This window comes from Salmo salar, chromosome 01 (assembly GCF_965601325.2).
Source record: "Salmo salar chromosome 01, fSalSal1, whole genome shotgun sequence".
Lineage (NCBI taxonomy): Eukaryota > Metazoa > Chordata > Actinopteri > Salmoniformes > Salmonidae > Salmo > Salmo salar.
The window spans coordinates 10,517,553-10,542,454 of record NC_138291.1 but is presented as its reverse complement, the minus strand read 5'-3'; the positions used below and the strand labels follow the sequence as shown (position 1 = coordinate 10,542,454).

Genomic DNA, 24,902 nt, shown 5'->3' with positions numbered 1-24,902 from the left:
AGGTGTAGACCTTACAGTGAAATGCTTACTTACAGGCTCTAACCAACAGTGCAACAAAAGGTATTAGGTGAACAATAGGTAAGTAAAGAAATAAAAACAACAGTAAAAAGACAGTGAAAAATAACAGTAGCGAGGCTATATACAGTAGCAAGGCTATAACACTAGCGAGGCTATATACAGGCACCGGTTAGTCGGGCTAATTGAGGTAGTATGTACATGTAGATATGGTTAAAGTGACTATGCATATATGATGAACAGAGAGTAGCAGTAGCGTAAAAGAGGGGTTGGCGGGGGGTGGGTGGCAGGACACAATGCAGACAGCCCGGTTAGCCAATGTGCGGGGGCACTGGTTGGTCGGGCCAATTGAGATAGTATGTACATGAATGTATAGTTAAAGTGACTATGCATATATGATGAACAGAGAGAAGCAGCAGCGTAAAAGAGGGGTTGGGGTTGGGGGCGGGCACAATCCAAATAGTCCGGGTAGCCATTTGATTACCTGTTCAGGAGTCTTATGGCTTGGGGGTAAAAAACTGTTGAGAAGCCTTTTTGTCCTAGACTGGGCACTCTGGTACTACTTGCCATACGGTAGTAGAGAGAACAGTCTATGACTGGGGTGGCTGAGGTCTTTGACACAAGCTGCACTGCTGCAACATTCAAACCCAGCAGCGTACCAAACAAGCATTTTGTCAATAGGTCTGAAAACCATCTAATTAGCACCTTCACCAGAACGATTTGGATGGGCTAAAACAGTTGATTCCTTGACACTTTTATTGACACTCTTATCTGAGGCTGACAAAGCATGCAGAAAACTCAATGCCAGGATGCTGGATTGTCATACACTGCAGTATGCCATTGTGCTGGCATATGTGAACCAGGGCCTTAAGGCTTTTCTTCACTAATCAGAACTTATGGAATACATTGGATGTATTATTACTTGATTTAGTTTTTTTGTAAAAAAAAAAATCATATAATAAGCTGTTTTAAATATGACTATGGATGTATTACTATCTCCATCAACGGTCATTTTTAATTCTGCTTCCTTGTCAATTTGAAATGAGCAGCCCTTCTAGGATGTTTTCATATGATCTGAGAAATGTTTGCTCCAAATGTAATGCTTTTATCTGTTGCATTACAGTTTTTAATGGTCAAATAGCTATTATGGCAGCCATTTGGAATTTTCCTGATAACTTGCTTCCTTTTTCAGTTTGAAATTGGCACCCCCTCTGGGATGTTTTCATATCACCTGCGGTATGTTTGTACCAAATTCCATGCTTGTATCTGCTTCATAACGTTGTTTTCGCTAAGGCCCTGGACTATGAGGAGTCATGCACTTGATGTCAGCGGGAAGCGGAGGCTTGTCGTTTCAGCGCAGTACGTAGTGCACGGCATTACTGACCATCTCTGAACCAACACTTCCTCTTCAAATAATAATTTGTACAAGACACTTTCAGATTTAAACGCGCACGTAACGACGAATCGTCGTTTGCTATTTCGAGAGACACAAACTCGAGGTTTTAGGTAACCTGCATCATGAGTCAAATACGCTTCTAAAACCGGGAATTATTATCCGCCGGGGATGGCACGTTCACGGTCTTTGGCCATAGTCCTAGCATGAACGCGTCACATCCAGCGGCTCAGTGTCAGCTTCTCGGAAAACCTTTTGCCTTGCTGTCCTCGGAACACTGTGGCAAGCCGCAAGTGGATATCAGAATGTCTTTAATCTCCGTTTAGCAATGGATGCTGCTGGAATCGGTATAAGCGTTTTCTCGAAAGAATTATCGGCGTTGCATTCTCGGTTACTTTTACAATGTCACAATCAAGGAGATCCTGTTGAGGCTTCAAAGTATGCACGGACATTGGCGATTTTGACTGATGTGCCATTTTAGGCACAACATTTATCCATTTGTTATCTATCGCTGTGAATCATTTATGCTATTACCTGCTGTCCCTGCTCCCACTGAAATATTGACAGAACCAAATGCATTTCATAGAGCATCAAATAAACATTCGTTACCCGGTGTCTCAACCAGATTTACGGTGAATCCTGGTGCGGAACCGCGGGAACTGAGTTCCGACAAGCTGCATCTCGCCTTGGGAAGAACCTATCACCATCGAAGTGGATATGTTGACATTAACGTGAAGATGGGCTTAGTTTTCGGTCTCTTGTGGCTGTTCAACTTCTTTTTGGAGGGCATTCATTGCCAAGGAGTGTATGGTAAGTCAACGCATTTTTTAAATACCCAACAGCTATCATTAATACCACCAACTTGACCTTGTGAAAATTGAGTCGAATGCAAAATGTATGCTGTACGGTTCAGCTCTGTTTTCTGTAGAATTGTAAACTACAACAGGTAGCCTATGTCATCATTAAGACGGTGGCTCGCTGAAACCACAGGTGCTCTCAGGGCATTGGGCTATTCAAACCTATGGTGCATGGCTGGTTAAGGAACGCACCAGCGTAGCATTGGCACTGTTTGTGAGCGTACAAAAAAACAAAACAACGACATCTCATCGATGATGTTATTTTATTGGTCCAAACTTATATTATTCCACCACAGCGTTAGTGCGTGCAGTAAATCGACTGGCACCAACCCAAGACCGATTGCCAAGTCTCATCTACCACCCAAGGCAGCAAGAGCCTGGCAAAGGCATCAACATCGAATCTGACGTGTAGAGCTGGTGGAATTTGATGGAATCATGTATATGAATAATCCTTATTGGTATATCTAAATGTTAGAGTCTATCCAATCTGAATGGTTAGAGAAAAGGATAAATTGAATGTTGAAGGTTGGAATGTGAAAATCATTTTATATAAGCAATAATGTGATTGTGGGCCTTTAAAACCAAGACCCAGAAATGATCTTGAAATAGTTTCATTACCCCATTTTATTGCCTATTAATAATCATTAGTTCAATGTCTTTCCCAGAGACTAATACTTTTACAAGATCAGATCACTAGTATTGAGCATTTGTCCCCCCAGATTCTGTCAGATTCTCTGTCAGTCCCATGACTGCATACAGTTGAAGTCGGAAGTTTACATACACTTAGGTTGGAGTCATTAAAACTCGTTTTTCAACCACTCCACAAATTTCTTGCTAACAAACTATAGTTTTGGCAACTCGGTTACGACATCTACTTTGTGCATGACACAAGTAATTTTTTCAACAATTGTTTACAGACAGATTATTTCACTTATAACTCACTGTATCACAATTCCAGTGGGTCAGAAGTTTACATACACTAAGTTGACTGTGCCTTTAAACAGCTTGGAATTCCAGAAAATGATGTCATGGCTTTAGAAGCTTCTGATAGGCTAATTGACATCATTTGAGTCAATTGGAGGTGTACCTGTGGATGTATTTCAAGGCCTACCTTCAAACTCAGTGCCTCTTTGCTTGACATCATGGGAAAATCAAAAGAAATCAACCAAGACCTCAGAAAAAAAATGGTAGACCTCCACAAGTCTGGTTCATCCTTGTGAGCAATTTCCAAACGCCTGAAGGTACCACGTTCATCTGTACAAACAATAGTACGCAAGTATAAACACCATGGGACCACGCAGCCGTCACACCGCTCAGGAAGGAGACGCGTTCTGTCTCCTAGAGATGAATGTACTTTGGTTCGAAAAGTGAAAATCAATCCCAGAACAACAGCAAAGGACCTTGTGAAGATTCTGGAGGAAACAAGTACAAAAGTATCTATATCCACAGTAAAACGAGTTCTATATCTACATAACCTGTAAGGCTGCTCAGCAAGGAAGAAGCCACTGCTCCAAAACCGCCATAAAAAAGCCAGACTATGGTTTGCAACTGCACATGAGGACAAAGATCGTATTTTTTGGAGAAATGTCCTCTGGTCTGATGAAACAAAAATAGAACTGTTTGGCCATTATGACCATCGTTATGTTTGGAGGAAAAAGGGGGAAGCTTGCAAGCTGAAGAACACCATCCCAACCGTGAAGCACGGGGGTGGCAGCATCATGTTGTGGGGGTGCTTTGCTGCAGGAGGGACTGGTGCACTTCACAAAATAGATGGCATCATGAGGTAGGAAAATTATTTGGATATATTGAAGCAACATCTCAAGACATCAGGCAGGAAGTTAAAGCTTGTTTGCAAATGGGTCTTCCAAATGGACAATGACCACAAGCATACTTCCAAAGTTGTGGGAAAATGGCTTAAGGACAACAAAGTCAAGGTATTGGAGTGGCCATCACAAAGCCCTGACCTCAATCCTATAGAACATTTGTGGGCAGAACTGAAAAAGTGTGTGCGAGCAAGGAGGCCTACAAACCTGACTCAGTTACACCAGCTCTGCCAGGAGGAATGGGCCAAAATTCACCCAATTTATTGTGGGAAGGTTGTGGAAGGCTACTGATAAAATCATTTATATGTTTAAGCTTTTGACTAAATGATTCCACCCTGAAAATGTATAACTGAGTGATTATAAGTCTAATTCTATAACTGTGTGTGCATAGGACAAGCTAAGACTTTACTATTTAGCAATGTAAGTGAGACATTTAAGGAAAATATGAACTGTTAACAGACAGCAGACAACTTGTGACCACTGTGAAACTGATAACAGGAAGAAGGTCTCCCCACCCAGGGTAGATTATGGAACATGTTATGGAACATGTTGCAGGATATGATAAACAATGTATGTGTTGTAGAAAACTTGTAAACTGCATCGTCAATGTTAGAGAAGAGGAGGGGCATTTATATGACCAAATGTTAGGTATAAAAGGCTGTGTACATTGTATAATTGGAGAGCACTCGTGAATAAACATTCTGATTATTGTAAGCTGGGCCTGCGTCTGTTTCATTCAACCAGAATCTTACAAACTCTGGGGGGCAGACTGAGTCGTTTAATTGAAGTTCAGTTTATGGACATTGGGATTGAAAATTCTCGTAACAGCAACCCAAAACGTTTGACCCAAGTTAAACAATTTAAAGGCAATGCAACCAAATACTAATTGAGTGTATGTAAACTTCTGACCCACTGGGAATGTGATGAAAGAAATAAAAGCTGAAATAAATCATTCTCTCTACTATTATTCTGACATTTCACATTCTTAAAATAAAGTGGTGATCCTAACTGACCTAAAACAGGGAATTTTTACTAGGATTAAATGTCAGGAATTGTGAAAAACTGAGTTTAAATGTATTTAGCTAAGGTGTATGTAAACTTCTGACTTCAATTGTATGTTGTGCCATATTTGATCCACTGTTTAACTTAATGCATGATCGAAACCATAGGGTGGCCAATAGCCAGAGTTGGGAATGAATCAGGAGCCCTGCCTATGGTTATGGGGTGAGTCGAGTGTACTGTCACCTGTGCCATAAAGGTTCAGACCTCTTGGCATTGGCTGTCGTCCACTCAGATACAGGGAGTCTACACTATTCCCCGTCTTAAGAAGTTCCCCATACACAAACCCCAATGCAAACGGGGGAATACTTTTAACAAAGGCCTGCGAGGCTTTCAGGATTATTCTGCCACATGTAGCAGTTGATGGAGAACAGCTGGACCACAGCTTGAATCAGCTTTTCTCTGGGTACAGGTTGAGGACACTAGAAAAAGTTCCAGACCTTTTGACCAAGGCTGTAGTATACATTGCTCACCCAGCAGCATTGTTTTGCCATATGTTACACGTGACCCAACCTTTATGAGGGGTTTTCTACTGGGATATGACAGACGCCATATGGTGTTGCTTAAAGGAAAGATTATATGTTATTCTACGGGAAACATCCAAATTAGAGGAAAATGTACAACGCTATTTCTTATAGCTTCCGGTGGTTATTGGTGCATTTTTAATGTACGTCTATAATAGGAATATAGCACCATAATAACATCAGGCCAAATTGGCATAACAGCAAACCCACTTAGGATGTACAGTAGTGGGTCTACATGACTTAGGATGTACAGTAATGGGTCTACATGACTTAGGATGTACAGTAGTGGGTCTACATGACTTAGGATGTACAGTGATGGGTCTACATGACTTAGGATGTACAGTGATGGGTCTACATGACTTAGGATGTACAGTAATGGGTCTACATGACTTAGGATGTACAGTAGTGGGTCTACATGACTTAGGATGTACAGTAGTGGGTCTACATGACTTAGGATGTACAGTGATGGGTCTACATGACTTAGGATGTACAGTAATGGGTCTACATGACTTAGGATGTACAGTAGTGGGTCTACATGACTTATGGTTGTGATTGGTCTTTTTCCCTTGACGTCCCTTTTGACTACTCACCCATAAGATCTACAAAGCATTAGCTCTGGAAGACTTCTCAAATACTAGCCACAACTGGGTCATTCTCACGAAACTGACATTTGACCCCAAAATTTACTTTTTTTATTTAATAATTATTCTGCATATTTTTTTTATCAAATATTATGCATTTGACCACAATTTCCACAACTACCAACACAAAAAGGATCATCACCGCAACAGTTTTCAAGTTCCAAAAAGTAATGAACAAATCACTTTCTAGTATTTTTTTAACATTGCTCCCCTAATGAAAAGGCCTGAGTTAAACATTACTCTGAAAATGTCATTATTATGATGTATTTTGTAATTTCTCATTATTGTAACACAACCTTTTGTTGTTGTTGTCATAATCACTGTTTAACTTGTTGCATGTTATTTTTTAATTGTATCGATTTTCACACATTTGGATAAAGAACAAAAGTCACACTATCCGATTAAGCCAAAATTGCTTGTTTTATTTTTTTTATTATTTCCTAAATATTGGTGAAATACGGTAATGATGAGCAGGTATCAGAGATGAGACTGCGTGTTTTGATTATGTGTGTGCATAGTTTGGCATGAACGTTTTTACTGATTTGTATCAGTTTGCCATTATACAAAAATCACTGATCTTAATGCAATTTATTAAAGTACTGTAGTTTAATGCATTTATTTTCAAGTCAAAAGTGGACCTAAATGTAACAAAGTTAATACTTCATCCAAGGTTTTTACAAGTAATATTGGTGTATTCGGACGTGAATATTTGTGTTGTAAGGTATTTTTAGATGTATTTCTGGATTGAATGGGATCTTATGGGCAAACTGCATAACACAAAATGCATATAAAGAATATAAATATGTGAGATATGGATCAAAAACTGGGATATCAAACAACAGTATATGTAAGTGTGAAAACAGCTCCTACTTTAAGTGGTGGGGTTGCTCTTTGCTGAAACCCAAACTGCTGATTGCGGCTTAAAGCAAGTTAAATGGCCTTCCCTGTGGCTCAGTTGGTAGAGCATGGTGTTTGCAACACCAGCATGGTGTGTGCAACACCAGGGTTGTGGGTTTGATTCCCACAGGGGGCCAGTACAAAAAAATTAAATTTCAATTGCATGAAATGAAAATGAAATGTATGTATTCACTACTGTAAGTCGCTCTGGATAAGAGCGTCTGCTAAATTACTAAAATGTTAAATGGGGTTTATACAACACATATTTCTTAACAAACCCTACTTAATCATATAACAGTTTTTTTTTTAAACCAAAAATCTATACAATAGGTTTAGGGAGTGGACCTAGTAAATAAATGAAGTTACCAGCAGAGCACAACCATTGACTACGCATTTGAATTAGCTTATTATCATTACCTAATTTAAGGTTTTCATTACCGAAACAGACCTAAAAATAACGTGGTAATGAGAAATTTGTGTTTCGGTAATGAGAGGCCCTTAGGTCAATCTGTAAATAATAGGAGGCACATTATTGTGAGTCAGCAAACAATTGACCACTTCACTAAAGCCCATTATTGCCTCCATGTTGTTAAGGTAATGGTTGTCTGACTTTTTCCCAAATTGAGCTTTTTATCCATTTCGGTAATGAGAAGGCCAAGTGGGGTAAAGGGGTGTTTAAGAATAAGAACCTCATTCTGAAGGTAAATAAGCAAATAAATTAACTTCACTTGTGCTCATCTAAGGACTACTCTAGATGATGCATCATGGGTGAATCTAATTTAATTTTAAACATTTATTGGAGTTTTTACATGAACTTTAAAAAGTGTTACGGTAATGAGACCCATGTCCACAGACACTGTGTTTTTACGTAATAAATATTATAGTTTAATGTAAACTTCAACTAGTATACAATTTGTATGATTAATGGACAAACTACAGCAACATATGTTGTGTTTTATTCAAATAAATTAGGTTTTTCTAAAGTAAAATTTTATAAAATGATTCAATAATTTATTTCAGACACATTTTGGTAATGACAATTTGTGGTGAAAATGTACAGACTTCAAGCGGAAAATGTAAAATGTATTTAAAATAACACACTTTGCCAAAAACGAGACATCTTAGTCTTCCGAATGAGAGTTGATTTTTGCAGATGCATCATGGGGTATGTTACTCAATTTGCTACAGACATAAAACTGGTTTCATGAGAATCACCCAACTGCTGTTGGTCACATATGGTGTTACAGTACTAGGTTTAGCCGTGTTTATGCAATATTGTGCCCTTGGAGGACTTACAGTACACGTCTTTAGAAGCAGTACCAGGCCAACACAGAAATTAGTCAGTGTTTGAATCAATCAGTTCATTGATATTTTCCAACTCGTTCCCCACAGCTTATTCATCCACCACATTTTATATTGGGCAACATTGCTGATAGATTAGGCTACTTTGGCAATGCAGTTTTATTTTTTGTCAATACATAAAGAGGGTTTGTAGGTTTGCCACATTGTTACTGTCTGCACGTCTTTATCTGTAGGCAACTGTTTGCCAAGATAAAGGTTTATGTGATCAAATTCTCTAACTGTCATTAACGACAAACTTCAGGTATTAATACAGTATAGTGTACCGAACGTTTCTGGAGGAACATTATACTGTCAGTATCTTTTCCGTCACAGCCAAGACCAAACATTAATACTCACTGCTCGGCCTCTAATTACAATATTACTGCTTTGAAATTTCCCCCTGCATAGTAATTTCGATGGATTCAGAGGCTTTGACTGATAATGGTAAACCTCACTACTTTCATTTGGTTGATCTGAAAGCAGGTTTACCTTTGATCAGCCTTTTTCTTATACTGTGACAGTAGGCATACATCATGTACATTTGCTGCTGACAATGATTTAATTGCAGCTCACATTAAATGCCGTAAATCAAATAAATCTCTGCAGCATTAAAATATAGTTGCATAGCTTTCCGTTTCTTTCAATGTTTTTGAAGTCTACAAAATATTGAAAATGGCGTAGACACGAAATTTACTTCTAAGCTATTCAAATTAATGCTGATTTGCGAAAAATTCATACATTTTTTGTTGTTGCCTTTTCTTAAGTTCTTAGTTCCTCATCCAATTCTCTTGGATCCGGGCCCTCTCATTCCCTAGCAGTGTGAACCATATTCAAATGAGTCTTCTCTCACCCACCTGCTTCTCTCTATTCTACAGATCCTCAGAAGGGTAGACTTTATCCATGGGTCAGATACAGTGTAGCCTCAGCTTCAGGCTTCCTACACTTGGGAGTATGGTAACACAAGACTAGATACTGTGTTACTGAATAAAGGCAGGTCAAATTCATTCAGATTTTTCTACACAAACATATGCCCACATCTTCAATCCTTTTTCATGATGATGTCGCCTCTGCCTCATGGAATCGACACGAACTTGTAACCACGAGCCGCAGAGATACCCGATTCCCCAGTCACATTCAGTTAGTTAATCGCCTTGGGAACACACTGCAACAAACAGAAGTAAACGCTGCTATGTGGAGCATTCGGCTCAGTTCAAGTAACGATAAGGCATTTCTCGAAGGCATACGATCAGTCTGCAGTCTTTCAGTGGGTGGTGTGAACATTGACCCCTGAGCCTGAATGCTTCAAGTCATTCTTCCATGCTTTAACACAGTATATTATGCTGTTGGTGCAGCAGTAGGGTACTGTAGGTTCAACCATCTGCAGACCAGAGAATAAAAAATGTCCCAGTGATCATTTTCATGAATCATTTAGCTGTGATGAGGCGGTAATGTACTTTAGTTACAGTACACTACCGCAGAATAATATACTTCACAGGACAAACAATCGTTCCATCCTTCCTTTCGCTAGCCTCTGCAAACAAAAATAGTCATTGTTCACAGAGAAAAGTGTATTTTTATAGCGGCTGCTGCCATTAGATTTTATTATTAAGACACTTGTCCCATCTCGAGCATGCATTGCTCAGCATTACAGGGACTGCTGTGATTAAAATGACTTGTGATGCTGGGTCAGTGAAAGCAACAATGCATATACTGTACTAGGGGTTAATCCCATCGCTCGGGGATCAGGCCGGATGACGTCAGGTCACTGTTTGACGTCAGTCCCAACGAGAACAGCTGACTTTGCACAGCGACAGACAAGAGGGAAACCTCTAGGATCCCTAAGAGCTTAAGAACAGAATGCTGGAACAGCTGAGGCTCGTACAAATAACCGGAACTGTGTCCAAACAGTATTGATTGTCTTTAAAATACTCTTTGAGCATTTGATTGAGCCTTCCTTGGGAGTGCCAGATGGACAGGGTTTGCATTTCTGAGACCGTTCGTTCCATTGAGCCAGCCAAGCTCAATCAAGCACAGCTAGAAAACACAGCTAGAAAACAAATACTATTTGACCCCATGCAGGTCTGCAAATAACCTGTGTAGATAAAGATGATTGCTGCACTTTTCGTAACGTGGTTTTCCACAGTGCTTGTTCACGCTGTCCACTGAAGAGAAGCCAAGCTTTGAAATAGATATTTCTGTGATATTGAGAGGTGATTGGAGGTTGAGATCACAGTACCCATTATACTAAGTAGATTTTTTTCCCGCTGACTATTTATTTTAATTTGGAATGAAATTACTGTATGAGCAGCTCTGAGCGTTGGTATCTTCACCATCGTTACTTTGAGCATAAGAAGCCACCTGATAGGCTAACGGCGAGGTCAAGACAGGAATAAAAGTGACAGTTCGACAGGGTGAATTTCAGTAGCATTTTGAGGATTATCTGACTCACAATGAAAAGTCTCCATAATTCATTGTAATGTAATAATATACTGCTCAAAAAAATAAAGGGAACACTTAAACAACACATCCTAGATCTGAATGAAATAAATAATCTTATTAAATACTTTTTTCTTTACATAGTTGAATGTGCTGACAACAAAATCACACAAACATAATCAATGGAAATCCAATTTATCAACCCATGGATGTCTGGATTTGGAGTCACACTCAAAATTAAAGTGGAAAACCACACTACAGGCTGATCCAACTTTGATGTAATGTCCTTAAAACAAGTCAAAATGAGGCTCAGTAGTGTGTGTGGCCTCCACGTGCCTGTATGACCTCCCTACAATGCCTGGGCATGCTCCTGATGAGGTGGCGGATGGTCTCCTGAGGGATCTCCTCCCAGACCTGGACTAAAGCATCCGCCAACTCCTGGACAGTCTGTGGTGCAACGTGGCGTTGGTGGATGGAGCGAGACATGATGTCCCAGATGTGCTCAATTGGATTCAGGTCTGGGGAACGGGCGGGCCAGTCCATAGCATCAATGCCTTCCTCTTGCAGGAACTTCTGACACACTCCAGCCACATGAGGTCTAGCATTGTCTTGCATTAGGAGGAACCCAGGGCCAACCGCACCAGCATATGGTCTCACAAGGGGTCTGAGGATCTCATCTCGGTACCTAATGGCAGTCAGGCTACCTCTGGCGAGCACATGGAGGGCTGTGCGGCCCCCCAAAGAAATGCCACCCCACACCATGACTGACCCACCGCCAAACCGGTCATGCTGGAGGATGTTGCAGGCAGCAGAACGTTCTCCACGGCGTCTCCAGACTTTGTCACGTCTGTCACATGCTCAGTGTGAACCTGCTTTCCTCTGTGAAGAGCACAGAGCGCCAGTGGCGAATTTGCCAATCTTGGTGTTCTCTGGCAAATGCCAAACGTCCTGCACAGTGTTGGGCTGTAAGCACAACCCCCACCTGTGGACGTCGGGCCCTCATACCACCATCATGGAGTCTGTTTCTGACCGTTTGAGCAGACACATGCACATTTGTGGCCTGCTGGAGGTCATTTTGCAGGGCTCTGGCAGTGCTCCTCCTGCTCCTCCTTGCACAAAGGCGGAGGTAGCGGTCCTGCTGCTGGGTTGTTGCCCTCCTACGGCCTCCTCCACGTCTCCTGATGTACTGGCCTGTCTCCTGGTAGCGCCTCCATGCTCTGGACACTACGCTGACAGACACAGCATACCTTCTTGCCACAGCTCGCATTGATGTGCCATCCTGGATGAGCTGCACTACCTGAGCCACTTGTGTGGGTTGTCGACTCCGTCTCATGCTACCACTAGAGTGAAAGCACCGCCAGCATTCAAAAGTGACCAAAACATCAGCCAGGAAGCATAGGAACTGAGAAGTGGTCTGTGGTCCACACCTGCAGAACCACTCCTTTATTGGGGGTGTCTTGCTAATTGCCTATAATTTCCACCTGTTGTCTATTCCATTTGCACAACAGCATGTGAAATTTATTGTCATTCAGTGTTGCTTTCTAAGTGGACAGTTTGATTTCACAGAAGTGTGATTGACTTGGAGTTGCATTGTGTTGTTTAAGTGTTCCCTTTATTTTTTTGAGCAGTGTATATATTTTTATTTTCCCCTCTGTTTCCCAGCTAATTATCATCTGCTAAAGAGTCAAGATTGTTGTGATACACAGTTACATAACCACAGATATGAATTACTTTATTATACGGATGGTTGGAACATGGAAAATAGGTCTCTTACACAACCTTATTTTCACCACATCTTGGCATTTACATTGTTTTGCATTCACATCCCTCTCATTGACTGAAATATTGTTGGATGTATTACATATAGGACATTATATATTTTATGATAGGATAGAGTAGAATATATTGCATGTAAGGACAACTACAGCAGTTTCTTGACAGACAGTGATATTGTGTGACTTAATGTATCTGCTCATTTGTCCCGCGTTAATCTGCACTGCCCACATAATGGCATTCTTTGGCCTTAGGAAGCCATCTGCCAGAGAGAGAGTGCTGGATGTTTTATCAACACACACAGATTAGGCAAATGCTCGGTTCACAGAGCACTGGAGAGGCCAGTTACAGATGAGGAAAAACTGAAGCCCTCTCAATTAAGTGGAAAAGCTACTATCTTTCCGCGGGTTCAGTGTTCGACTGCTGATTTGCACTAAGAGAGTCCGACACTGATATTCTGTTGACATTAGAAGATCTTTTTTTGGTTTCGTTGCCACACAATGCCAAACACTTGAATTAGTCACATGGTCCATATGGTCCAAATTGAGTATATGAACAAAAATCTAAATGCAACATGTAAAGTGTTGGTCCCATGTTTCATGAGCTGAAATGGGGATGAGGGTGCTGAGGAGTATTTCTCTGTATTTCTGTCTGTAATAAAGCCCTTTCGTGGGGAAAAAAAAATATCATTCTGATTGGCTGGGCCTGGCTCCCCAGTGGGTGTCCCTATGCCCACCCATGGCTGCACCCCTGCCCAGTCATGTGAAATACATATATTCAGGCTTAATGAATTTATTTCAATTGACTGATTTCCTTATATGAACTGTAACTCAGTAAAACGTAGAAATTGTTGCAAGTTGCGTTTTTATATTTTTGTTCAGTTTATTATTATTTATCAGTTGAACATGATAAATCTGAGTCATTTATCCCATTGACAGTACCTATTGTTAACATCTCTCTCCAAGGGGACAATCTCTGACAGTGGCTATATGAGTTTAAAAATGAATTGAAGGTGACAGATAGCAGATTTGTGCAAAAATACACAACTCTTTTGTGACTGTCAGTTTAAGCCTTTGTGGGATAGTTCTGTATGGCACTGTATTTACAATATATAGATATATCATGTCACATGGTATATGATATTTGTGACTTGCCTGGACAAGAATGAAATAGCCACAGCTGGTACTGCCATTGGACATCTTAGGATAGCAGAATCAGTGATTTATCCCATGGGTTTAAGGAGATGCACTGTCCATTTCCACTGCTGTGTCCTCCGGAGAGAGTGGGCCTGTGTAACATTGAGTGGTGAGGCTTGGCCGGCAGCCTGGCCTGCTTCTTTTCCAGCTCGCCTTCTTCCTGTTATTACCCTCATTACGCAGAGGACACCTCCTCACCGCTCACGCACCAGAGGGTGGAGAAATCAGTCATCCTCACATCTGGAGGCCACCAGTTAAAGCCAAAGATTATTATTGGCTGGCTTTGCACAGTACTGTGGTTCTGATAAACCCTACGGCAATGGGTTCTGCATGCATTATTGATAGACAAACATGAACATACATGGCTACATTAGTACATATAGTACAGTGCCTTCAGAAAGTATTCAAACCCCTTGATTTATTCCACATTTTGTTGTTACAGCCTGAATTCAACATAGATTAAATATATATGTTTTCTCACCATTCTACACACAATACCCCATAATGACAAAGTGAAAACATGTTTTTAGACATTTTAGCAAATGTATTGAAAATGAAATGAAGAAATATCTCATTTATATACATTGGGGGGAAAAAAGTATTTGATCCCCTGCTGATTTTGTACGTTTGCCTACTGACAAAGAAATGATCAGTCTATAATTGTAATGGTAGGTTTATTTGAATAGTGAGAGACAGAATAACAACAAAAAAAATCCAGAAAAACACATGTCAAAAATGTTATAAAATGATTTGCATTTTGATGAGGGAAATAAGTATTTGACCCCTCTGCAAAACATGAGTTAGTACTTTATGGCAAAACCCTTGTTGGCAATCACAGAGGTCAGACGTTTCTTGTAGTTGGCCACCGGGTTTGCACAGGAGGGATTTTGTCCCACTCCTCTTTGCAGATCTTCTCCAAGTCATTAAGGTTTCGAGGCTGATGTTTAGCAACTCGAACCTTGAGCTCCCTCAACAGATTTTCTATGGGATTAAGGTCTGGAGACTGGCTAGGCCACTCTAGGACCTTAATGTGCTTCTTCTTGAGCCACTCCTTTGTTGCCTTGGCCGTGTGTTTTGGGTCATTGTCATGCTGGAATACCCATCCACGACCCATTTTCAATGCCCTGGCTGAGATTTGACAGTACATGGCCCCGTAAAATGATGCGGTGAAGTTGTCCTGTCCCCTTAGCAGAAAAACACCCCCAAAGCATAATGTTTCCACCTCCATGTTTGACGGTGGAGATGGTGTTCTTGGGGTCATAGGCAGCATTCCTCCTCCTCCAAACAGGGCGAGTTGAGTTGATGCCAAAGAGCTCCATTTTGGTCTCATCTGACCACAACACTTTCACCCAGTTGTCCTCTGAATCATTCAGATGTTCATTGGCAAACTTCAGACGGGCATGTATATGTATTCTTGAGCAGGCGGACCTTGCGGGCGCTGCAGGATTTCAGTCCTTCACGGCGTAGTGTGTTACCAATTGTTTTCTTGGTGACTATGGTCCCAGCTGCCTTGAGATCATTGACAAGATCCTCCCGTGTAGTTCTGGGCTGATTCCTCACCGTTCTCATGATCATTGCAACTCCACGAGGTGAGATCTCGCATGGAGCCCCAGGCCGAGGGATATTGACAGTTCTTTTGTGTTTCTTCCATTTGCGAATAATCGCACCAACTGTTGTCATCTTCTCACCAAGCTGCTTGGCGATGGTCTTGTAGCCCATTCCAGCCTTGTGTAGGTCTACAGACTTGTCCCTGACATCCTTGGAGAGCTCTTTGGTCTTGGCCATGGTGGAGAGTTTGGAATCTGATTGATTGATTGCTTCTGTAGACAGGTGTCTTTTTTACAGGTAACAAGCTGCGGTTAGGAGCACTCCCTTTAAGAGTGTGCTCCTAATCTCAGCTCGTTACCTGTATAAAAGACAGCTGGGAGCCAGAAATCTTTCTGATTGAGAGGGGGTCAAATACTTATTTCCCTCATTAAAATGCAAATCAATTTATAACATTTTTGACATGCGTTTTTCTCGATATTTTTGTTGTTATTCTGTCTCTCACTGTTCAAATAAACCTACCATTAAAATTATAGACTGATCCTTTCTTTATCAGTGGGCAAACGTACAAAATCAGCAGGGGATCAAATACTTTTTTCCCCCACTGTAAGTATTCACACCCCTGAGTCAATACATGTTAGAATCACCTTTGGCAGCAATTACAGCTGTGAGTCTTTCTGGGTAAGTCTCTAAGAGCTTTGCACTCCTGGATTATATAATATTTGCATATTATTATTTTTAATATTCTTCAAGCTCTGTCAAGTTGGTTGTTGATCATTGCTAGACAGCCATTTTCAAGTCTGGCCATAGACTTTCAAGACAATTTAAGTCAAAACTGTAACTAGGCCATTCAGGAGAATTCAATGTCATCTTGGTAAGCAACTCCAGTGTAGATTTGGCCTTGTGTTTTAGGTTATTGTCCTGCTGAAAGGTGAATTTGTCTCCCTGTGTGTGTTGGAAAGCAGATTGAACAAGTTTTTCCTTTAGGATTTTGCCTGCTCTAACCTCTATTCAATTTCTTATTATCATAAAAAAAACTCCCTTGCCAATGACAAGCATACCCATAACATGATGCAGCCACCACCATGCTTGAAATATGAAGAGTGTTACTCAGTGATGTGTTGTGTTGGATTTGCCCCAAACATAACGCTTTGTATTCAGAACATAAAGTAGATTTCTTTGCCACATTTTTTGCTGTTTTACTTTAGTGCCTTGTTGCAAACAGGATGCATGTTTTAGAATATTTTTATTCTGTACAGGATTCTTTATTTTCACTCTCAATTAGGTTTGCATTGTGGAGTAACTATAATGTTGTTGTTCCATCTTCAGTTTTCTCCTATCACAGCCATTACACTCTGTAACTGTTTTAAAGTCACCATTGGCCTCATTGTGAAATCCCTGAGCGGTTTCCTTCCTCTCCGGCAACTGAGTTCAGGAGGATGCCTGTATCTTTGTAGTGACTGGGTGTATTGATACACCATCCAAAGTGTAATTAATAACTTCACCATGTTCAAAGGGATTTCCGATGTCTGACTTTTTTTTCACCCATCTACCAATAAGTGCCCTTCTTTGCGAGGCATTGGAAAACCTCCCAGGTCTTTGTGGTTGAATCTGTGTTTGAAATTCACTGCTCGACTGAGGGACCTTACAGATAATTGTATGTGTGGGGTACAGAGATGAGGTAGTCATTCAAAAGATCATGTTAAACACTATTATTGCACACAGAGTGAGTCCATGCAACTTATTGTGTGACTTGTTAAGCAAATGTTTACTCCTGAAGTTATTTAGGCTTATTTAGGAGATTATTAATTATTGACTCAAGACATTTCAGAATTTTTTTTTTTTTTTTTTCAAAAAACATATTTCCACTTTGACAATATGTGTAGGCCAGTGACCACCAAAAATCTTTATGAAATCAATTTAAATTCAGACTGTAACACAACAAGATGTGGAAAAAGTCAAGGGGTGTGAATACTTTCTGAAGGCACTGTATGTTGGCATTGCTGTATTATACACGATAAGGCATATTTATTCAGCCAGTAATACTTTCCCTCTGATTGTGTTTGATCTAGTGTTATTTGTACCTTCCATGTCAAAACGTGATATTTTTTATCCTGCTTATATTTTCAACTGCAGAAACTGTTAACTTTGCAGATTTCCTACAGCATCATATCATTCGATGCTCATAAAGAATTCCCCTTGGGTGTAGTAGTGTCCATGATCTTATGAGAAGGAGTTGGGATACCTAAATATTGTTGATGTAGTCCTCGAGCAGCGTCTGTGTCATCTATTATTAATGCTTATATTAAAAGTCTTTGGGAGGCATCCACCCGTGACGGTACTGTTCCTTTACAAAGGCAGATTCGAGCTTGTCCAGAGAAACAATGTTTTCAGAGCATATACCATCATATCAATCCAATCAATATCACTTAAAGGTGCTGTGTAAAGCTTCCCATCAACCAGCCGATACGTAAAAAACCTTCATAATCTTACTAATATGATGGACAGATGCTTCAACGAAATTCGGTTCTCAGTTTTGTATTTGTTTTTGTTCGGTCTATATTTTTGTTGCATTTCTAATCCATTTTACTACACCGGTTAGAAAATGGGAAGGTTAAGTAATAACACAGACGACTACTGTATATATATATATATAATTTAAAAAAAATATTGTTATGTCACTGCTTTTACTATTATGCCAAAAAGGAAGTGCTGCTTATGATGACGGGACGTTGGAGCCAACCTCTCTAGAATCAGGATAATCCCAAACTTTAGGATCAGGAGGATATCAAGCTTTACATTTAAAACCCAGAAAAAGCTACGTCAGCATTGAACTTGGATATGTAACATACTGTTTCTCAGAATGGATATGGAATTATTGACTGTTCTGATTCCCGAGGAATAAATACAACTTTATAAGGTACAAGCATCAGAACTACAGAACCAACATTTTTTACATGAACATGATGATACAAAGAGCTGTAGCTCTTTAGTACTGTCCACAACCTTGCTAAAACCCTTACAGTACAACACAGTTGCATTCTACAGAGCCTTACTCTGACGAAGAATGAAACATGTAGGTGGCTGTTGTTTTGGGAAGTCGGGGGTGCAGGAGGGGGACAGGGAGAGCAGGTAGCTGCCTATTGGCTATTCAGCAGCCTGTTGGTCTCGGGGTAGGAGCTATTGGCCAGTCTGACAGTTTTTGCCATGATACTCCTATACAGTGATGTAGGTGGGGAGAACAGGCCATGGTTCCAGTGGCTGAGGTCCTTGATGATCTTCTTGGCCTTCCTGTGACACCTGGTGTTGTAGGTGTCCTGGAGGGCAGGCAGTGAGCGCCCAATGGTGTGTTCGGCTGAGTGTACCACACTCTATAGAGCCTTGCGGCTCTACAGTGTAGTCTGCTGGATAGACTGCCTCTGGTCTGCAGACAGTGGGAGAGGCTTATAAAGTCTAAAAGTCACGTTGGAGGTTACCCCCAGTGGTTTCGGTTAGCGCTCTCTCTGTTTCTGTGTTTATCAAGCCATTAGCTGTAGATTTAGAGGGAATGCCTGTTAATAAGTGGTAATGACTGTTAATGAGGATATAGCACTGCAGATTACTGGGAGCAATATGGGCGCGCTTCATTTTGTGCCTGACTGCAGTCTCTGAATTATTGTCTATGGTATTTCACCTTAACTAGTAGCTACCTCAGTCTCATCAAAGGCAAAGGAATGGACATCGGGGCGAATGGCTTAGGGGCATAGTCGGCTTGGGAGAAAATCTGTCATCACACTTTGGTCTACGTTGAGTGTAAATATCCCAGAAGAGGAGAGATGGTGTCAGTTAACCAGCGCGAGCATGGACCTCACACTTCACTGCCACGACATGCCAACGCATTACTAAGGGTTCAATTCGCATGACAAAACGAAAGATTGGTTGTAGTGCAACGAGGTAGAGCCCACCATTATTATTCTTAAACATTACCCTCGTCATATATGCCCTTTGCAAGACATTAGCATGAAAAAAGAGGACAGAATTCCATTAGAGGAAGTGCACCGCCTCCTTTACCATTTTGCCTGTTCTCTCCCCAGAAAACAATGCGGACAGACGAAGAACCCTTTTTTCGTAGAGTACAGTGTGTGGCATTTACTCTTAAGTACATCCTAGTAATGGTCTCTGACAATCTAAAACAGTTATACATTGGTAGATTTCTGTGTTTAAACTACAGCGACAAATGATCTACAGAGGATGCGGTGTTGAGAGTTTGCCACTGATGTCCGATATTTTATTGAAGTATATAAATGGAACACAAGAAAATTCACATAACTTGCCAATGGAAGTGTTCACCCAGAGGTTAAAACAAACAAAATCATACATTGTTATTACCGGATGAATTCTGAAAAGCTTTTTTCTCTAACAAGTGTTTTAACCAGACATCCACTCAGGTCAATGCTGTAGTACATTAGACATAAAACATGAGTGAGAGGAATCTCTGTTTACATTCCAAGTATGTAACCCCTGTTTAGAGACAGCAGGATCGAGGCAGAGATTATAGTATTAGGCAGCATTAATATTCCACATCAAAACATTTTATCTTAGAGATGAGAAAAATCCTTACCTCTGGGAAAAGATCACAGTATCTGGATTAAGTTTATGTTTATAGAATGTTGGTATTACACTATTATGTAACATTCATATTCTGTTAAATTCAGATCTGAGGCCACAAAGCAGAAACTTTAGGTCTCCATGTTTTGGAGGAACTGGGTGGGGGTGGGGGTTGGTCTATCCCTTTAATACTCACCAGTGATTTAGTAGAAACATTGTGTTATCGGTCGTCCACCCCCCCCCCCCCTAACCTTTAGCTGTGTATGCATCCAAAAAGCAGCTTGGAGGCTCTGCTAAACTCGCCACATGAAATGGAAACGTTTAAGAAGAATTAATGTGATCACTAATGTGTTGGACAAATGTCTTAATAAATGTCATGATGGGATTAGCTTGTGGACATAATTTAAAAGATGTACACACACCATTCAGCAATTATTTATTTCGATAGATTTATTTCTTCACAAAATGCTCTGCTATCATGTGGAACTACAAACTATAGCGCACGTGATTGATTACGGCAGGGTTTTGTCTCCGTGCAGCCATGTTGCCAATACATCTTTATGTCCAGTTGTTCATCTTAGAACTACTCTTAGTGTCTCTCTACCTGATACTTGTAACTGGAAGTCATTTGGCCCTCCACGGTCCATTCCACATAGGCTACTTTGACTAAAGTGCTTTAGGGAAGTGGATAGGATGCTAGTAAATAGACTACAGGGTGATGGCATTTGAATTGCTGACCTAACCTGCCTTGAGTTTCCCCTCTCAAAACGGTTAGCTTCGTTGGACGGACTTAAAGGAATGAGTACAGTTAGGAAGAAGTAGAGTCGAGAAAGGGGGAGTAGCACAGCGTCCTTGGCAGAGCATGGGCTCTAAATACACCGCCATGTTGAGGCACTAATCGTCTTGGTCCGTTCAAACAGCCCCTGACCTTCATCTTGATGGGCCTTAATTGCGTTTAGTGCGTGCCATTTAGAGTGTCTCCCATGCATCAGCATCTTTCTCAAGGCAGCCTTAGTTTGATCAGACATAATGTTCAGCAATGAATACATTCACATTCCAGATATAACCTTGACAGTCCTTCCCAAGGACAGTTTTAGTTTGAAGCCGTCTTTCGTGGTGCGTTTACAGTTAAGGGTGCATGCCAGAAGAAACAAAGGACATTTGTTGAAGACTTGGACTTGGACTCGACTATTAGTGATTTTGTCAGAAAGTCTCTCACTTTTGTTGATTTAACATGCTAGCTACAACAGTTAGGTAGCTACTGTATTAGCTAGTTACTAATGTGCAACACTGTAGGATTCTGTGTTGCTTTCAATGTTATGAAATCTAGCTTCAAAGATTGTTGGACTTGACTTGAGTATAAAGGGGTCAGAATTGGACTTTCCAGGGTTAATGACTTGTCTACATCGCGTAGAGTACACACAATACTCAAGATATTACAGTGGTTTTAATATTCAATGCTACACGTTAGGAACCTGCTATCATTATACATTCTACATTGCCACTCAATATTTTATAAAAAGGTTGAAACTCCAGCACTCCAGGTGTTTGGATGCCCCTCAAAAAAACATATATTTTTATACACATTTTTGTTGCACGGTAGCTAGCCAAGGTAGGATATAGGGCAAATAGATTAAGTTTAATTGGAATTCTTGACAGTACATTTTTTTACATGTGAATGCGGGAATTGATGACTGTGGGAGAATAAAAAAAGAAAAAAAAGTTGTTGTTGCATTTGCCTTTCTTGTATTCCCCCAATGGACTTTTGTCATGGAAGATTAATGTTGTAAATTTATGCTGTGTCGTCAACAGTTTCCAAGTCTTTATGCATGAGAGGTAATCTGAGATACTCCTGGTGGTTGGATGATTTCAACATGTTTTGGTGAAGCTCTATTTTGTGCATGACCTGCTTTGTTGCTTCCAATTCCTATGTATGTGACACCTATGGAGTTCCCTCGTTTGTACTATATTATGTAATTACAATGATAGCTTGTGAGGGTTGAATACAAATGATAAAATATAGCAGGCTATGGTCAGCCTCAATTGTTAAGGGTGGATTATTAAAATGGTTGGGCAGGAAATGATTCATGCGGCATTAGAACAATAGAGCATCATTATACACTGCCTTCAGAAAGTATTCATACCCCTTGACTTATTCTACATTTTGTTGTGTTACAGCCTGAATTCCAAATGGATTACATTTTTTTTCTCTCACCCATCTACACACAATACCCCATAATGACAAAGGGAAAACATGTTTTTAAAAAATTTTGCAAATTCATTGAAAATGAAATACAGAAAATATCTAATTTACATACGTATTCACACCCGAGTCAATACTTTGTAGAAACACCTTTGGCGACGATTACAGCTTTGAGTCATCTTGGGCATGTCCGTATCTGCTTTGCACATCTGGATTTGAGGATTTTCTCCCATTCTTGCTTGCAGATTTTCTCAAGCTCTGTTAAGTTAGATGGGGAGTGATGGTGAACAGCAATCTTCAAGTCTTTCCACACATTTTTAGTGGGATTCATGTCTGGGAGCGTTGCTTTGGCTGTATGCTTGTGGTCATTGGCCTGTTGGAACGTAAATCTTCGCCCCAGTCTAAGGTGGTTTGCACTCTGAAGCAGGTTCTCATCAAGGATTGGCCTGTATTTGTCTCCATTCATTGTTTCCTCTATCCTTACCAGTCTCCCAGTTCCTGCCGCTGAAAAGCATCCCCATAGCATGATGCTGCCACCACCATGCTTCACGGTAGGAATTATGTTTTATTTTTTATTTAACCAGGCTAGTCAATTAAGAACAAATTCTTATTTACAATGATGGCTTGGCAAAAGGCCTGGGATTAAGAAAAGCACAAACAAAAACAATGCAAGACAAAATGGACAACACAGCCCGAAGACCCTGGCAGCAGCACAAATACAACAGCAACCAGACTGTGTGTGTGTGTCTGTGTGTGTGTCTGTGTCTGTGTCTGTGTCTGTGTGTGTCTGTGTCTGTGTCTGTGTGTGTGTAAAGTAAAACCTCATGTTTCCTTACATAAGACAACCCAAACTAGTGGCAACTAGAAACAATTACATGTCTCAACTAATAAAACCCAATAAATGTTAGATGTATGATGAGCTGTGCCTGGTTTTCTCCAGACTTAGCTCTTTGCATTCAGTCCAAAGAGTTACATTTTTTCTCTCATCAGACCACATACGTTTTTGCCTTATGCTCTCAGCCTTTCATGTGTCTTTTTGCGTGCTGTCATGTCTTTTTGCCATGTGCCTTTTTGCGTGCTGTCATGTGCCTTTTTGCATGCTGTCATGTGCCTTTTTTCTCAGGAGTGGCTTCCGTCTGGCCACTCTCCCTTAAAGCCCAGATTGGTGAAGTGCTGTAGATAGACTGTTGTCCTTCTGGCAGGTTCTCCCATCTCAGCCAAGGAACTCTGTAGTTCTATCAGAGTGGTCATTGGGTTCTTGGTCATCTCCCTGACCAAGGTCCATCTTGCCTGGTTTGCTCAGTTTGGTCAGACGGCCAGCTCTAGGAGGTCGTTACATATTTTTTCAATTTCCCAACGATGGAGACCACTGTCCTCTTGGGAACTTTCAACACTCTAGATATTATACTGTGAACCATCAGATCCTCCTCTCCACCCTCTCCGAGTTGGGCATCTCCGGCGCGGCCCACGCTTGGATTGCGTCCTACCTGACAGGTCGCTCCTACCAGGTGGCGTTGCGAGAATCTGTCTCCGCACCATGCGCTCTCACCACTGGTGTCCCCCAGGGCTCTGTTCTAGGCCCTCTCCTATTCTCGCTATACACCAAGTCACTTGGCTCTGTCATATCCTCACATGGTCTCTCCTATCATTGCTATGCAGACGACACACAATTAATCTTCTCCTTTCCCCCTTCTGATAACCAGGCGGCGAATCGCATCTCTGCATGTCTGGCAGACATATCAGTGTGGATGACGGATCACCAGCTCAAGCTGAACCTCGGCAAGACGGAGCTGCTCTTCCTCCCGGGGAAGGACTGCCCGTTCCATGATCTCGCCATCACGGTTGACAACTCCCTTGTGTCCTCCTCCCAGAGTGCTAAGAACCTTGGCGTGATCCTGGACAACACCCTGTCGTTCTCCACTAACATCAAGGCGGTGACCCGATCCTGTAGGTTCATGCTCTACAACATTCGCAGAGTACGACCCTGCCTCACACAGGAAGCGGCGCAGGTCCTAATCCAGGCACTTGTCATCTCCCGTCTGGATTACTGCAACTCGCTGTTGGCTGGGCTCCCTGCCTGTGCCATTAAACCCCTACAACTCATCCAGAACGCCGCAGCCCGTCTGGTGTTCAACCTTCCCAAGTTCTCTCACGTCACCCCGCTCCTCCGCTCTCTCCACTGGCTTCCAGTTGAAGCTCGCATCCGCTACAAGACCATGGTGATTGCCTACGGAGCTGTGAAGGGAACGGCACCTCCATACCTTCAGGCTCTGATCAGGCCCTACACCCAAACAAGGGCACTGCGTTCATCCACCACTGGCCTGCTGGCCCCCCTACCTCTGAGGAAGCACAGTTCCCGCTCAGCCCAGTCAAAACTGTTCGCTGCTCTGGCACCCCAATGGTGGAACAAGCTCCCTCACGACGCCAGGACAGCGGAGTCAATCACCACCTTCCGGAGACACCTGAAACTCCACCTCTTTAAAGAATACCTAGGATAGGATAAAGTAATCCTTCTAACCCCCCCCCCCCCCTTAAAAGATTTAGATGCACTATTGTAAAGTGGTTGTTCCACTGGATATCATAAGGTGAATGCACCATTTTGTAAGTCGCTC

General features: G+C 41.4%; 1 protein-coding gene across 1 annotated transcript in view; it reads left to right on the top strand.

The window, feature by feature from the left end:
- Positions 1–1,275: 1,275 nt before the first annotated feature.
- The window catches only part of mdga2a (MAM domain containing glycosylphosphatidylinositol anchor 2a), a 212,315-nt gene continuing 188,688 nt past the window's right edge, over positions 1,276–24,902 (top strand). The window contains exon 1 of the mRNA XM_014210233.3: positions 1,276–2,218. Within this exon, the coding sequence (XP_014065708.3) occupies positions 1,876–2,218 (343 nt within the window). The 5' untranslated portion in view covers positions 1,276–1,875. The remainder of the gene's footprint in view (positions 2,219–24,902) is intronic.